This window comes from Electrona antarctica (genome assembly GCF_951216825.1).
Source record: "Electrona antarctica genome assembly, chromosome: 1".
Lineage (NCBI taxonomy): Eukaryota > Metazoa > Chordata > Actinopteri > Myctophiformes > Myctophidae > Electrona > Electrona antarctica.
In genome coordinates this window covers 8,781,606-8,798,421 of record NC_136806.1, presented here as the reverse complement: position 1 = coordinate 8,798,421, position 16,816 = coordinate 8,781,606, and the positions used below count along the sequence as shown (strand labels likewise).

The 16,816-nt window shown below is 45.0% G+C and overlaps 2 protein-coding genes across 2 annotated transcripts; one reads left to right on the top strand and one right to left on the bottom strand.

Moving 5' to 3' along the window:
* Positions 1 to 374: 374 nt before the first annotated feature.
* On the top strand, positions 375 to 9,866 carry LOC306917562 (uncharacterized protein). The gene is made up of 10 exons (XM_079495855.1): positions 375 to 594; positions 1,715 to 2,150; positions 2,322 to 2,397; positions 2,486 to 2,614; positions 2,912 to 3,356; positions 5,221 to 5,656; positions 5,828 to 5,903; positions 5,992 to 6,120; positions 6,418 to 7,860; positions 9,234 to 9,866. Exons 2-10 carry the CDS (start codon positions 1,754 to 1,756, stop codon positions 9,799 to 9,801), a joined length of 3,699 nt encoding a protein of 1,232 aa, XP_079351981.1. The 5' UTR covers positions 375 to 594; positions 1,715 to 1,753; the 3' UTR covers positions 9,802 to 9,866.
* A 4,517-nt stretch (positions 9,867 to 14,383) lies between these two features.
* Positions 14,384 to 15,843, bottom strand: LOC306920799 (mannosyl-oligosaccharide 1,2-alpha-mannosidase IB-like; the record flags this gene model as incomplete). Its single annotated transcript, XM_079497705.1, is given in 2 exon segments — positions 14,384 to 14,422; positions 14,425 to 15,843. Coding segments are annotated over 2 exon segments (1,446 nt in total). The 5' UTR covers positions 15,832 to 15,843.
* Between the last annotated feature and the right edge of the window lie 973 nt (positions 15,844 to 16,816).

Genomic DNA, 16,816 nt, shown 5'->3' with positions numbered 1-16,816 from the left:
ACTGTAATTCTCCCCAAGCCTCATTGTGTGCAATAATCAACATGACTCCTTAGACAGGTACTAAAAGTCTCTTTGACTAAAATAAATAATGTAAAATAAATGAACAAATAATTTACTTGATTTGGTTAAGGACCCTTTTCCCTAGTATAGATATCTCTGACCAAAAATGCCACTGTGTGTGTGTGTGTGCAGAGGGAAGCTGTTGTGTGTGTGTGTGTGTGTGTGTGTGTGTGTGTGTGTGTGTGTGTGTGCGTGCGTGCGTGTGTGCAGAGGGAAGCTGTTGTGTGTGTGGGAGATGCAGTTAATTAACACTGATTGTAAATTGGATATAGGGGGGTTGTCTGTCAGCCTGTTGATCGATTAGATAGGAAGCATAGAGTAATAAAAGGAGAGATAGGAAGGCCCTTCTTCCCCACATGATCAGTCAGTCAATCAATCGACAGCTTGATTATCAGAAAAGGTTTTAAATTAATATCAGCCCAAATCCACAGGTAGTCCACGTGACGTCTGCGTGCCACAGCCTCGGTGACCGGCCACAGCAGGTGTTGATAGCATGCCACTGACTGGACATAGCACACAGCTGAAGGCTTCAAGGTTGGTTGCAGTGTTGTTTTTGGCAGCAAATTTAGATTTTAGTTGTAGTCTCTTGAATAGTTTTTTTTTGTTTCAGTCACATTTTATAGTCACATGGAACGTTTTAGTGCAAGTCTAGTTTTAGTGACTAAATATCATAAGATTTTAGTCGACTAAATCTACAGTTAATTTAGTCGAACAAAATGTATTTTGGCAGGCCTTGATGCCGTCGTAATTCACTTGCTGAAAATAGCCCATCTACAAGCTTGTAGATCGGCTATTTTCAGCATGCAACCAAGTGTAAAATGACTTGGACTGGATCTCTTGTCCACTAGTCCCCTTCCTAACATTTTAGTCTAGTTTTTATTTGTTGACAATCGTCAGTGTATTTAGTCTTAGTTTTAGTCGTCATAGCTTAGCTTTCATGTAGTTTCCATTTAGTTTGTCACTGAAAAAAGGTAGTCGATGAACATTTTTCGTCTTAGTTTTAGTCGACGAAAACAGCACTGGTTGGTTGGTATGCATCACTCATTCTCATGTTGGATGACTGGAGGATATGTTTGTTTTCGCAGTAGAGTGAAAAGACACGGGTCTGTACTCTCTTCAGTGTGATTGTGACTGCAGCATCGGTGGGGAGTTAGATTCTGATGGGAGTGAGTGGAACATTTGGGACGTTGTGTCAATCGTGTTTACACACCGCCTCTGAAACTATATTAGTCATTCACGCCAAGGTTCTGGCACTATCTGGAAAGCTCTGCCACTGAAATAAACTTTGAAACAATCAGGATAAGGACCTGCAGGTGCCATATGGGTCCAAAAATCCCATATCAGGATGACTTTATTTTTCGGTTCTATTAAGTGACAGGACCACAAAACCCTCCACACTGCTTGATGTCTGATTGCATTTTGTTTTGTTCTGTGTAATCTTCGCAATGAAAATAATAATACACATGTATGTAGTGTAGTGTTATTTCAGGTGATGAGTTAAAAAAACCCATCAAAAGTGGTGTGCAAGACTTTTGACTTGTTTAGAAGAGCCTTGTTTAGAAGAGCCTTGTTGATGTGTGCACTTTTCAACATAGGAAAATTCCTATTAACAGCACCCCACACTCAGTGTGTACAATGTGCTCTCTCTCAAAAGGTGACACTAGAGTATTGTGTGGAGTGGGAAAAACGCCACATGCCTTCCACACACGCCTCCAAACAGAAGAACCGCAATAAAGACACTGCAATGCGCGTGAGATGTGACGTGCAGAGACGGGGCGAAAGTGTCCCAGACAAGGGAACCACCACCATGCTTTACGTCATCGATGAAGAAACTACAGCGGTGGTGGTGGTGGGTGACGCTGGAGAAGAGCTGCTACAAGTGGCCGACCAAGAATCCACTGAGTCGTCCAAGCTGCAGTGTCCCTCTGAACAGTCATTAGATAATGACGGCACGGTGTCTGGCCCTTCCTTCCCACATATGATGCAGGAGGGTCCACTGCTAGGACATCTGGGCATGTGTGCTGCGTGCCGAAAGTTGTACCAAACAGCCAAGAAGAAAAGGCCACTCAGAAACAAACTCGTAGCTGATGGTGAGCACTGTTTAGTCCTGTGTTTAGTCCTGATGGTGAGCACTGTTTAGTCCTGTGTTATGTTAGCAATAGCATGCTGGAAACAACGTTTTGGTTAGTTCTACAAGTTGGTTTCTGGCAAAAGCTATTTTGACATGGTGTTAATGAATTGGGTTTTGATTTGTTCACCAGATCCTACTTCCTTGACATGCGACCAGTGGGTCATGCAGAAAAGGCGCAGCACAAGAAGACGACACGGCATGGAATTGTAAATGTGCACTAGACATACGTTTGATGACGTCATACTGTTGGTAGATTCCTGGTTCATCAGCAACATCTTTGTTATTTCTTTGCAGGACCCCTTGGGACCACCATTTCATAGAGCGTGTCAGTGAGAGCTTCAGTATGGGACGGCCGCCTGATGAGGGAGACCAAAGAACCGCTTCCACATCACACTGCTCCAGATCACACATTTTCCTACAGAGGTAACCGAACACACACTTGATTTCTCCGTTTCAGTCTGTCTTTCAGTGCAAAATGGCAGCTAGTTTGTCATTGGTACACTGACGAATGTGTGTGCAAGATTTTCTTTTATTTATTTTTTTAATGTGGGTTTCAGTTTTTTTTCTTTTGCATGCCATACATTAGATTGAAAATAAATATAGAACATATGTTGTAGGGGATATTCATTAATATCACAAACGTGCAATGAATAAAGTAAAAATACAATTCTTGAAACGGAACTGAATGCTATAGTACCAACTGTTACTCTTTCATTCTAGAAACCTTAAGCGGTGTCGGGTGGTCGAAAGGGGAAGGAGGACTGTAAGGAAGGGCAGGAGAAAGCAGTCCTCCAAAGACAGGAGCTCCAACAAACCACGTGTAGTTGACAGCGGCCTTCACAGTGACACCAGCCTTCACGGTGACCCCAGCTTTCACAGTGATCCCGCCCCTCACAGGGGGGCGAGTCGGACCGGACAGAAGAGCAGGAGAAAGCAGTCTGATTCTGCCCAAGACGGGACCCTCGCCAAGCAACCATGCTTAGTTGACGGCGACCTTCACAGCGACACCAGCTTTTGCAGTGACCCCGTGCCTCAAAGCCGGAGTGGGACCACAAGGAAGAGCAGGAGAAAACAGTCTGCCAAAGACAGGAGCTCCACCAAGCCACGCATGGGTGACAGCGGCCTCCACAGCGACACAAGTGCTTGGACTACAGCTGCAATGTTGGTGAGTTTAACGTCGTTTAAGACAAGCAGATCGCAAACGCAAAATGATGAGTGGGGAGTCAATGGAGGGTATTGCAACTCTAGATTCATCCCATTATAACAAAATCTAGAGTTGCAAATTGCGGCTAATGCAAGACCTAGCTTCTTGGATGATAGCTTTCAAACACTGTAATTCTCCCCAAGCCTCATTGTGTGCAATAATCAACATGACTCCTTAGACAGGTACTAAAAGTCTCTTTGACTAAAATAAATAATGTAAAATAAATGAACAAATAATTTACTTGATTTGGTTAAGGACCCTTTTCCCTAGTATAGATATCTCTGACCAAAAATGCCACTGTGTGTGTGTGTGTGCAGAGGGAAGCTGTTGTGTGTGTGTGTGTGTGTGTGTGTGTGTGTGCGTGCGTGCGTGTGTGCAGAGGGAAGCTGTTGTGTGTGTGTGGGAGATGCAGTTAATTAACACTGATTGTAAATTGGATATAGGGGGGTTGTCTGTCAGCCTGTTGATCGATTAGATAGGAAGCATAGAGTAATAAAAGGAGAGATAGGAAGGCCCTTCTTCCCCACATGATCAGTCAGTCAATCAATCGACAGCTTGATTATCAGAAAAGGTTTTAAATTAATATCAGCCCAAATCCACAGGTAGTCCACGTGACGTCTGCGTGCCACAGCCTCGGTGACCGGCCACAGCAGGTGTTGATAGCATGCCACTGACTGGACATAGCACACAGCTGAAGGCTTCAAGGTTGGTTGCAGTGTTGTTTTTGGCAGCAAATTTAGATTTTAGTTGTAGTCTCTTGAATAGTTTTTTTTTGTTTCAGTCACATTTTATAGTCACATGGAACGTTTTAGTGCAAGTCTAGTTTTAGTGACTAAATATCATAAGATTTTAGTCGACTAAATCTACAGTTAATTTAGTCGAACAAAATGTATTTTGGCAGGCCTTGATGCCGTCGTAATTCACTTGCTGAAAATAGCCCATCTACAAGCTTGTAGATCGGCTATTTTCAGCATGCAACCAAGTGTAAAATGACTTGGACTGGATCTCTTGTCCACTAGTCCCCTTCCTAACATTTTAGTCTAGTTTTTATTTGTTGACAATCGTCAGTGTATTTAGTCTTAGTTTTAGTCGTCATAGCTTAGCTTTCATGTAGTTTCCATTTAGTTTGTCACTGAAAAAAGGTAGTCGATGAACATTTTTCGTCTTAGTTTTAGTCGACGAAAACAGCACTGGTTGGTTGGTATGCATCACTCATTCTCATGTTGGATGACTGGAGGATATGTTTGTTTTCGCAGTAGAGTGAAAAGACACGGGTCTGTACTCTCTTCAGTGTGATTGTGACTGCAGCATCGGTGGGGAGTTAGATTCTGATGGGAGTGAGTGGAACATTTGGGACGTTGTGTCAATCGTGTTTACACACCGCCTCTGAAACTATATTAGTCATTCAAGCCAAGGTTCTGGCACTATCTGGAAAGCTCTGCCACTGAAATAAACTTTGAAACAATCAGGATAAGGACCTGCAGGTGCCATATGGGTCCAAAAATCCCATATCAGGATGACTTTATTTTTCGGTTCTATTAAGTGACAGGACCACAAAACCCTCCACACTGCTTGATGTCTGATTGCATTTTGTTTTGTTCTGTGTAATCTTCGCAATGAAAATAATAATACACATGTATGTAGTGTAGTGTTATTTCAGGTGATGAGTTAAAAAAACCCATCAAAAGTGGTGTGCAAGACTTTTGACTTGTTTAGAAGAGCCTTGTTTAGAAGAGCCTTGTTGATGTGTGCACTTTTCAACATAGGAAAATTCCTATTAACAGCACCCCACACTCAGTGTGTACAATGTGCTCTCTCTCAAAAGGTGACACTAGAGTATTGTGTGGAGTGGGAAAAACGCCACATGCCTTCCACACACGCCTCCAAACAGAAGAACCGCAATAAAGACACTGCAATGCGCGTGAGATGTGACGTGCAGAGACGGGGCGAAAGTGTCCCAGACAAGGGAACCACCACCATGCTTTACGTCATCGATGAAGAAACTACAGCGGTGGTGGTGGTGGGTGACGCTGGAGAAGAGCTGCTACAAGTGGCCGACCAAGAATCCACTGAGTCGTCCAAGCTGCAGTGTCCCTCTGAACAGTCATTAGATAATGACGGCACGGTGTCTGGCCCTTCCTTCCCACATATGATGCAGGAGGGTCCACTGCTAGGACATCTGGGCATGTGTGCTGCGTGCCGAAAGTTGTACCAAACAGCCAAGAAGAAAAGGCCACTCAGAAACAAACTCGTAGCTGATGGTGAGCACTGTTTAGTCCTGTGTTTAGTCCTGATGGTGAGCACTGTTTAGTCCTGTGTTATGTTAGCAATAGCATGCTGGAAACAACGTTTTGGTTAGTTCTACAAGTTGGTTTCTGGCAAAAGCTATTTTGACATGGTGTTAATGAATTGGGTTTTGATTTGTTCACCAGATCCTACTTCCTTGACATGCGACCAGTGGGTCATGCAGAAAAGGCGCAGCACAAGAAGACGACACGGCATGGAATTGTAAATGTGCACTAGACATACGTTTGATGACGTCATACTGTTGGTAGATTCCTGGTTCATCAGCAACATCTTTGTTATTTCTTTGCAGGACCCCTTGGGACCACCATTTCATAGAGCGTGTCAGTGAGAGCTTCAGTATGGGACGGCCGCCTGATGAGGGAGACCAAAGAACCGCTTCCACATCACACTGCTCCAGATCACACATTTTCCTACAGAGGTAACCGAACACACACTTGATTTCTCCGTTTCAGTCTGTCTTTCAGTGCAAAATGGCAGCTAGTTTGTCATTGGTACACTGACGAATGTGTGTGCAAGATTTTCTTTTATTTATTTTTTTAATGTGGGTTTCAGTTTTTTTTCTTTTGCATGCCATACATTAGATTGAAAATAAATATAGAACATATGTTGTAGGGGATATTCATTAATATCACAAACGTGCAATGAATAAAGTAAAAATACAATTCTTGAAACGGAACTGAATGCTATAGTACCAACTGTTACTCTTTCATTCTAGAAACCTTAAGCGGTGTCGGGTGGTCGAAAGGGGAAGGAGGACTGTAAGGAAGGGCAGGAGAAAGCAGTCCTCCAAAGACAGGAGCTCCAACAAACCACGTGTAGTTGACAGCGGCCTTCACAGTGACACCAGCCTTCACGGTGACCCCAGCTTTCACAGTGATCCCGCCCCTCACAGGGGGGCGAGTCGGACCGGACAGAAGAGCAGGAGAAAGCAGTCTGATTCTGCCCAAGACGGGACCCTCGCCAAGCAACCATGCTTAGTTGACGGCGACCTTCACAGCGACACCAGCTTTTGCAGTGACCCCGTGCCTCAAAGCCGGAGTGGGACCACAAGGAAGAGCAGGAGAAAACAGTCTGCCAAAGACAGGAGCTCCACCAAGCCACGCATGGGTGACAGCGGCCTCCACAGCGACACAAGTGTTCACAGTGACCCCAGCGTTCACGGTGACCCCATCCACACCACGGGGAGTAGGACCGCAAAGAAGAGCAAGAAAAAGAAGTCCGGCGCTGCCCAAGACCTCGCCAAGCAACCATGCGTAGATGACAGCGGCCTTCACAGCCTTCACGGTGACCCCAGCTTTCACAGTGATCCCGTCCCTCACAGGGCGGCGAGTCGGACCGGACAGAAGAGCAGGAGAAAGCAGTCTGGGTCTGTCCAAGACGGGACCCTCGTCAAGCAACCATGCTTAGTTGACAGCGGCCTTCACAGCGACACCAGCCTTCACGGTGACCCCAGCTTTCACAGGGGGGCGAGTCGGACCGGACAGAAGAGCAGGAGAAAGCAGTCTGATTCTGCCCAAGACGGGACCCTCGCCAAGCAACCATGCTTAGTTGACAGCGGCCTTCACAGCGACACCAGCCTTCACGGTGACCCCAGCTTTCACAGGGGGGCGAGTCGGACCCGACAGAAGTGCAGGAGAAAGCAGTCTGATTCTGCCCAAGACGGGACCCTCGCCAAGCAACCATGCTTAGTTGACAGTGGCCTTCACAGCGACACCAGCTTTTGCAGTGACCCCGTGCCTCAAAGCCGGAGTGGGACCACAAGGAAGAGCAGGAGAAAACAGTCTGCCAAAGACAGGAGCTCCACCAAGCCACGCATGGGTGACAGCGGCCTCCACAGCGACACAAGTGTTCACAGCGACCCCAGCTTTCACCGTGACCCTGTCCACCACAGCGCGGGGAGTAGGACCGCAAAGAAGGGCAAGAAAAAGAATTCCGGCGCTGCCCAAGACCTTGCCAAGCAGCCACGCGTAGATGACAGCGGCCTTCACAGCGACCCCAGCGTTCACGGTGACCCCGTCCACACCACGGGGAGTAGGACCGCAAAGAAGGGCAAGAAAAAGAAGTCCGGCACTGCCCAAGACCTCACCAAGCAACCATGCGTAGATGACAGCGGCCTTCACAGCGACACCAGCTTTCGAGGTGATCTCGTCCCTCACAGGTAGGCCTGTCGCGTCTAATCGCAATCGTTTGAGATAATCACAAATATTTTTTGCATAATCGTCAATCATTTCCATGTTGAAAAACATACATTTTTCAAATAATTGCAGAAATGGCACATTTACAAGGTTACAACACGTCACTTTGTGATGTGTGTAACTTAAGCTTGTAGGTCAACTATTTCCGCTATTTTGTAAAAAATGAAATGTGTCAGTGATTTCTTAGTATATGCAAGTTATTTGTCATATCTGCCCTGTGCAATTTGTGATTATGAAGCCTGCCACTTGCTGGTTCAAGAGGTTTCGCCTGGTGCAACCTATACGTTGTTCTACCTTTGATGCTCTGTGTCTCATCAGCTATTGCTATACATGTAGCAACATAACTTCAAAAAAAGAACGAATCAGAATTGAAAGGTTTTCTGAAACCTTAGGTCAGGCCCTAGAAGACGTTCCCAGATTCGGCCTCGGGCATCAATGTGTTAAAGGACCACTTTTCAACCTATCTTCATATAATAGGTCCTCACTAATAATCATGATAAAATGGCACGATTTTTTTTCCTACTCAGTCTGTCTCATAGGAGGGCTGTGGGCAGTTTAGTCTTCCAGTGACTAATCATCATTAGGCAGATTATTTTTTAAACAAATGTTTAGATTTTCATTATCGTGAGAACGATGGCTTCCATTTTCGCATTGCAACTCTTCAGGACTAGAAAGCCTGCAGTTTTTATTAGCTTGTATTCCCCATCGCTGATGTCACTGGAAGATGGTTTCTAAACTGCCCACAGCCATATGAGACACAGACTGAGTAGAAAAAAATTGCGCCATTTTTCTACAAAATGTCTTCTAAATCCTGACAGTTTTCTGAAAAACCTATGTTTCTATGTCAGTGGTTCTCAAACTATTTCATGCCAAGGACCCCAAAAATTATATGTATTTGGCCTCCGACCCCCATCTGAAAATATGTTGTTCCAGGGACCCCCCCAGAAGCAAAGATTTGAGTTAAAAACATTCGCTCTGAAAGAATATCTATTCAAAGATTTGCGCCACATTTTCATGATTTTTCAAAAACACCAGAAGCTCGTAGCGCGGCACGAGTGAGCTTGTAGATCTGCTGTTTTTCAATAGCTAAAGCATTAAATTAAAACCCCTTGAACAAGTGGCAGTGTGCGGGTCTCCCTCCTCCTCCAAACGTCTGCTGCACCTGCTGAAAATTTAGCCTGGTGTGCGGTAGTCTTCCCTTTATGATTATGAAGCCTTAAAAGGCTTTTTACAAATTGTAACGTTCCATTGTTCAATGCAAACAAACAATTAAATCGTTAATCGCAGTTATTTGTGTGATAATTAATCGGCAACTTGATTTGTCGTATCGTGACAGCCCTACTCGCAGGCGGACTAGTACAGAAAGGAGAAGGCAGTCCGCCAAAGACAGGACCCTCGCCAAGCAGCCATGCTTGGTTGACGGCGGCCTTCACAGCAACCGCAGTCTTCAGGGCGATCCCGTCCCTCACAGTGAAGGCCTCGGTCCGATCGGCGGCCTTCACAGCAACCGCAGCCTTCAGGGCGATCCCGTCGTCCCTCACAGTGAAGGCCTCGATCCGATCGGCATCGGTAGCCAACCTGAGTGCAGCGAGAAGGAAAGTTCTACTAGTGATGAATACCTTTGCGTTGAGCTGATCCCCGCTTCTGTAACCTATGATGGACCGGTGGCAAGGTCCCCGCCCAAACAGAGCCCCGCTTCTGTAACCTATGATGGACCGGTCCCGGTGGCAAGGTCCCTGCCCAAACAGAGGCTGATCCCCGCTTCTGTAACCTTTGATGGACCGGTCCCGGTGGCAAGGTCCCCGCCCAAACAGAGGCGCAAAGCAACGGGGGACCGTTTCAAAGAGTTATTTGATAAGGCATTGTGCAAGAGAAGTACGATTGAACGATTAGATTGCTTGTGAGATGGTGATCATTTATTTTAAATATTTTATTTTATTTTTTCAATAAAAACCTTCAGTGTACAACATTCATCTTGTATCTCATATCACCTCATATGGTTCACAATATCAAAACTTCAGCATTAATACTGAGAAATATATACAGCAATAGGGAATTTGGGGGGGGGGGGGGTGGGGGGGGGTTGGAACGCACAAGCTATCTTTGGAGTAATATACACTATGTGTAATTTCCTTTTAATTCTTGTAAAATCTTGTTTTGTCTACACCTACACACTCAGCCACAAGGCGGCGCCACATTACATTATTGATGGTAAAGTTCCTGGAAGCTGCTAAGTTTTTGCCACCAAGACTGCTGTTCTGAACAATGATTTATTTATTCTTACAGAACAAAATACTTACAGACGGACATCAGGAATCTTCTCCTCAAATGTCACATGTTTAAATACTTGCATAATGTATTCTATTATTAATTTACAAAAAGATTACAATAATGACAAATAGACATACCGATAGCTATTTCTTTATTTATTTTTTTCCCCCACATTCACTGTAGCTTACTGTTAAATATTGATGTGGTCTATATATATATATATATATATATATATATATATAAATCACACCTGTGTGAACTGAGTGGTGCAAGGTCTTATATAGCCTGATCAGCTGTGGTCTGACGTAATGTCAGTGACCATGGTAACCATGCTCACCTGTGCACGGACAGGTACACAAACATACAGACAAAGCTGGTTGTTGGAGTACCTCTGCACGGACACGTACACAGGTACACAAACATACAGACAAAGATGGTTGTTGGAGTGGTTTGCACCACTCAAAAAAAAATCTTTCAGAGCGAACGTTTTTAACTGGTGAGGTCCCTGGAACAACATATTTTCAGATGCGTGTGGGGGGGGGCTCTGCAGCCAATTACATATAATTTTGGAGGTCCTTGACAGGAAAATGTTTGAGAATGACTGACATAGAGACATGGGTAGAATCGTCATCAGGTCTAAATGGGTTAAGACTTGTCTGGTTAAAAACATTACCAGGGATTGTTTGAACTTGACCTAGTTTTCCAGAGTTTTGCCAATACAACACACAATCCACCAAAAATAAATCATGTTTTCCTTCTCAATTCTCTTTGAATATACGAGCCCTGCATGATTTGTTATTATTTCAACATTGAAGCCAATTCCTTCCATGCTGGCTCATACTTTTCTAGATCTATCTCATTCAAAGAGGTTTAGGATGGTATCGATTACAGGACATCCAGTTGTGCTAATTCTGTTGCACCGTCTCAAAACATGTCTATTGGAAGCTTGTTTTGGGAGATAAGAAAAGCTCTTGCATTTCATACGATATATTTCTCGAATAGATGTTTGTTTTTACACGCATTTCATTTTCTTCCTCATTTAACCCTTCATACTGACTCATGCCCCCATTTACTAGTTCATTTATCACAGATATTTTACTAGATAATGTGCTCCAATTTATTTTTATATATTTTTTAAATAAAATCACTACATAACAGTTGGTAGTTGTAAAATTCTGACTTGCAAATTTCATCTGCAACCCAAATTGCTCCTGGATTCCATTGGCTATATTTTTAACAGAGTATTTATAATTTTAGATCCAGGCTAGCATTATTTTTGCTGCGGAACAAGATTTGAACAGTATATCTTGCATGCAACAATTTAACCATATTAATATAACTATATGGAGTGCCAACTCTTTTCATCAGCATCCAAAGGTAATCACGATATATAATACAAATGCATTTCTTTGGTCAAGTCCTATAATATACAAATCCTCATTGCCTGATGTTATGTCTCTAAATATACAAAGATTATCCCACATAACACTGCCTTTATCAGGCTGTAGCTACTCATTACTAATTTGGCCAGTATCTTATAATCTGTATTCATCAATGTCAAATCTAAATTGCTCCTATCTCCTTTTTTATGCAACATTGTCATCACTCCATAGTAAAATTATTTACTTAATCTACCTTTATTAATACCTTGATTGAAATCTGCAAGAGGGAGAAGTACGCCTTCATATACAGCCGATAGGCCATCAGATCCTGGGCTTTTATTTACATAATTTATTTTAATGGCCTTTTTTTGAGTGGTGTAAACCACTCCAACAACTGGCTTTGTTAGTTTACGTGTCCACGTGTTTGTTCGTACCAAAAAAATGAGCATGGTTGCTATGGTCACTCAGTTCACACGGGTGTGATTTCATTACGTCAGACATTACGTCAGACCACAGCTGATCAGGCTATATAATACCTTACACCACTCAGTTCACACGGGTGTGATTTTTTAACTTCACCTGAACAATGGAGCAATGGAAATAGTCAAGTGGTTAGGGGGTTTGATGGGTTTCATCTCTACCTTGGAAATAGAGATCACCCAAAGATACAAAGAAAATATAGAAATATAGACTCGGACATGGTGTGTGTGTGTGTTTTAATAATCGTAAAAATGATTAATTCTATTCAGAGAAAAGATACAAGGTTGGGTTACAGTACATGCAGACAGATAGCTATTTCTCCTGTATAGTTTTAAGTCCGTGCAAATACAGGCTTAAATGACAGATGCAGTCAGAGGATATGGCAAGACTCCATAGATGACATGATGGTTGGTGGTAGCGTGGTGTAAGTTCATAAGATGACATGATGGTTGGTGGTAGCGTGGTGTAAGTTCATAAGATGACATGATGGTTGGTGGTAGCGTGGTGTAAGTTCATAAGATGACATGATGGTTGGTGGTAGCGTGGTGTAAGTTCATAAGATGACATGATGGTTGGTGGTAGCGTGGTGTAAGTTCATAAGATGACATGATGGTTGGTGGTAGCGTGGTGTAAGTTCATAAGATGACATGATGGTTGGTGGTAGCGTGGTGTAAGTTCATAAGATGACATGATGGTTGGTGGTAGCGTGGTGTAAGTTCATAAGATGACATGATGGTTGGTGGTAGCGTGGTGTAAGTTCATAAGATGACATGATGGTTGGTGGTAGCGTGGTGTAAGTTCATAAGATGACATGATGGTTGGTGGTAGCGTGGTGTAAGTTCATAAGATGACATGATGGTTAGTGGTAGCGTGGTGTAAGTTCATAAGATGACATGATGGTTGGTGGTAGCGTGGTGTAAGTTCATAAGATGACATGATGGTTGGTGGTAGCGTGGTGTAAGTTCATAAGATGACATGATGGTTGGTGGTAGCGTGGTGTAAGTTCATAAGATGACATGATGGTTGGTGGTAGCGTGGTGTAAGTTCATAAGATGACATGATGGTTGGTGGTAGCGTGGTGTAAGTTCATAAGATGACATGATGGTTGGTGGTAGCGTGGTGTAAGTTCATAAGATGACATGATGGTTGGTGGTAGCGTGGTGTAAGTTCATAAGATGACATGATGGTTGGTGGTAGCGTGGTGTAAGTTCATAAGATGACATGATGGTTGGTGGTAGCGTGGTGTAAGTTCATAAGATGACACAGGATGTTGTCCCTGACTTTATCCTTCACCTGCCTTTGTTTTTCTTTAAATTTCCATTGACAATGAATGGATAATTTTACGTCATAGTGTCTGAGCAAATCGGCTTAGTGTCTATATTTGTCCTACAAATATTAAATTCCCATTGACAATGAATGGAGAATTTTACCTCATATGTCTGAGCAAATCGGCTTAGTGTATTTTACGTCATGATGATGTACGATGATAAGAGCGCCCCTCACTTCACACGGGTGTGATTATTTTAATATAAAGGTTGAATTAAACTAAGATAAACTATGGCCTGGCAAAAGGCAAGGCCTCTTGAGGGAGAGGGGCTAAAATATATTTATTTAACAAAAAAATGAACATCCAAATTAAAATAAAAGCAAAGAAAAGCAATATTTCACTAAGAACACAATAAATAAAACATATATAGCCCACGTGTCATTGCAATATCTAGTGTTTGCAGTATCCAGTTGAATCTCTCTCTCTATATATATATATATATATACTATAAATGCACAAAATCTGACTACAGACTAGTAGACTACACTCGTCCAGTGTAGTCTGGACAGTTGAGCGGACCAGATTCCCATTGTTTCCTTGATGTGGTAGAGCAGGGGTGGGCAACTGGCGGCCCGTGGGCCACATGCGGCCCCCACCTTCACTAAATGTGGCCCTCAGGTTAATGTCACAATACTGATATAATATTGGTTTCAGCTGTTCCACAACATGCAAACATGACGCGCTTTAATTACTCTAAATTAGTAGCTCAATGCTCAACACAAGTATAATTAAAGGCATTTGAAATTACATAAAAATGCACATTTTCAGGATTCCAATTCAAAAATAGCAAAAATATAATTCAAGATTTCAATTCGAATATAGAAAAAATAGCCGATCTACAAGCACAAAACGTGTCGCAGCGCGACGCATTTTGAGCTTGTAGATCGGCTATTTTTGCTACGACAGTAATATATGGCCTATAGGGAGTGAGTGTGGAAATATAGTGGCCCTCTCCATCGTCAAAGTTGCCCACCCCTGTGATAGAGGAAGGAGGAGGTCCCCTCCCTGTCTCCCTGTCCGGGTCAGTCAGCGCTGGGCCGGCTGGCTGCCAGCCAGGGTGACTGCATGCCTTGGCGGAGGACGGGCAGAGGGTGAGCCTCCGTGTTGAACACCCAGCTCTCCAGCGGCATCAGGTCGTCGCTGGAGAACAACAGGTACAGATACTTGAGCGTCTCGGACAGAAAGAAGCTCTGCTGCACGTCGTCGTGGGTGGGACGGAGCGAGGTGACGTCCTCCACGCCGGAGAAACCTCCGCTCACCCGGCAGTGCTTCTCTATGGCCTGTGCCGCCTCCCAGCCCCACCGACGGTACTTGGGGTCATGGGTGAGCCTCCACATGTACCAGTAGGTCTCGATGGCCTCCGGACGCAGGACGTAATGTGACTGTCTGTCCATGGGCGTCGCCTCCAGACCGCCGCCGAACCTAAAGACCTCCGGACCCAGCTTCGACGCCGTCCTGTCGTAGGACTCGTGGCAGGTGCGCGCAATCTCGGCTCCCAGCCGGAGGTAGTGTTCCGCCTTGTCGTCTGGCGAGCCGTTGGCTCCGAGTGCAAACATGCCCCCGGCAAAACAGGTCAGGTGGCCCATGTTCTTCTGCAAGTAGCCATTCTTCCACTCCCCGATGAATGTCAGACCGCCGTCGGACTTACGGATCAGATGACGTTCTATAGCCTCGATGGCGTCATCGTAGGTCTTGCGTGCCTCCGTGTCGGTCTTGTCAGACACGAGCCATGCCTTCAGCAGGTACTCGTAGAAGCTGTCCCCAAGACATCCTGCCGATGTATGGTGTAGACCCCAGCTGCCTGTGTGAGGATTGAGGTAATTTGGATACAGTCCGTTGGGGCGGTTCATTTTGGCTAGCAGCTTACGGATGTGCATCACTTTCTGATAGTAGACAGGGTTCCCAGTTAGGTTTGTGAGGTGAACAAACTCGATGTGGAGGGTCCCGAACTCGGCCAAAACGCTGTTTGATGACCAGTGCGTACCACCCTCACCACTCGTTAGGTTGACCATGGACCAGGGAATGCCTGTAGGCGTGTTGAAGGCAGGAAGCAACCTATCAGCCAATTGCACCGCCTTTAGTTTGAATATTTCCTGTCCAGAGAGGTAGTAAGCAGACAGCAGTCCTCCTATGAAACGGATGTTGGCCTCAAACACAGAGACCTTGGCGTCGACGTCAAAGTCCAGGTTCTGTTCAATCCACTCCTGTCCATCCTTGAACTCCTTGTGAAGGCCCATGATGTACAGGGTGTCTAAAGAGTCCACTATGGTCGCACCGAGCTGGGAATGACCAAAGACGCTGGAGGAATGTTCTTTCTTTGACACAGGCTTCAGTTCATTGTGACCAAAGCTGTACTGTCTGTAGTTGTCCCACGCATGCTTCATCATCTCTCTGATCTTGTCCTGTTTGTCCTTGATGTCCTGTTCCGGGGGCTCTCCGTCATTGACCCCTGCCACCTTGGGCAAGGAGGGCATGGGGGGCAGAGTGTTTGGGAGCGGCTGAGATTTTAGCAGCGGCTCCCCGTCATAATTACCCAGCTTCCCTCTGGCTTCCCGCAGTGCAAGCTCATGGTCTGCACGTGTCCTGGCCCGCGACATCTCGTCTTTGTGTTTGTGGTGTGCCCCTTGTCCATCGTTGGACACGAACACGGGGCCACCCATGAAGGGGAGGAAGGTCTCGTCCAGGCCCATGTCCAAGCGATAGTGCTTGAAGTTGCCCAACAGGAAGAAGACCACAAAGCTCAGGGTGATGAAGGCACAGAGGATGGGGAGGATGTACCTCTTGGAGAAGAACCTTGGCATGGTTCTGAGATGGCAGAGTAAGGGCGAGGCACCCGGAGATGACGACGACGGGACCCTGCGGTCCCAGAGCGGTAGCGAGGCGCTCGGAGACGACGACGGGACCCTGCGGTCCCAGAGCGGTAGCAGGGGATTCGTCCTCATGGTTTCACCGTTAAACTTGCATTAGGCGGAGGTGAAACAGGGAGGTGGATTGAACTAATCACTGAGAATTGTGTTATTACTGGACGCTCTGGTGCGAATCCAATTTTACATTATAAGTAACCCAGTCTGACCACCTGGTTGTGACATCATATATGAGGTTAGAACGTAATGACCATATATGGCTTTGCCAGTCATATGGGGAAAACACATCTTTGGGGATATTTCCTTAAGCAACGTCCGACGCCAATGTGCTTCAAGAACTTTGCTGTGTGTCTGTCTGTCCTTTTTTTGAGTGGTGCAAACCACTCCAACAACTGGCTTTGTTAGTACCCGTGTGTGTTTGTGCCTGTACGGGTGAGCATGGTTGCTATGGTTAGTATGTGACGTATAACAATAAATGTGTAGTTGCACCACTCAGTTCACACAGGTGTGATTTTTGTTTTGTTTTTTGAGAGGCGCTAGCCCCCTCCTACATCCAGCTTTTGGTTACCGTCCACAAACTTTGTCTTAAACAAAC

Excerpts from the sequence above, each read along its gene's own strand:
- LOC306917562 (XM_079495855.1), top strand. The coding sequence starts at position 1,754 with ATGCCTTCCACACACGCCTCCAAACAGAAGAACCGCAATAAAGACACT. Across the intron at positions 2,151-2,321 it reads AAACAAACTCGTAGCTGATG|ATCCTACTTCCTTGACATGC; the intron begins GTGAGCACTGTT and ends TTTGTTCACCAG. Across the intron at positions 2,398-2,485 it reads AGACGACACGGCATGGAATT|GACCCCTTGGGACCACCATT; the intron begins GTAAATGTGCAC and ends ATTTCTTTGCAG.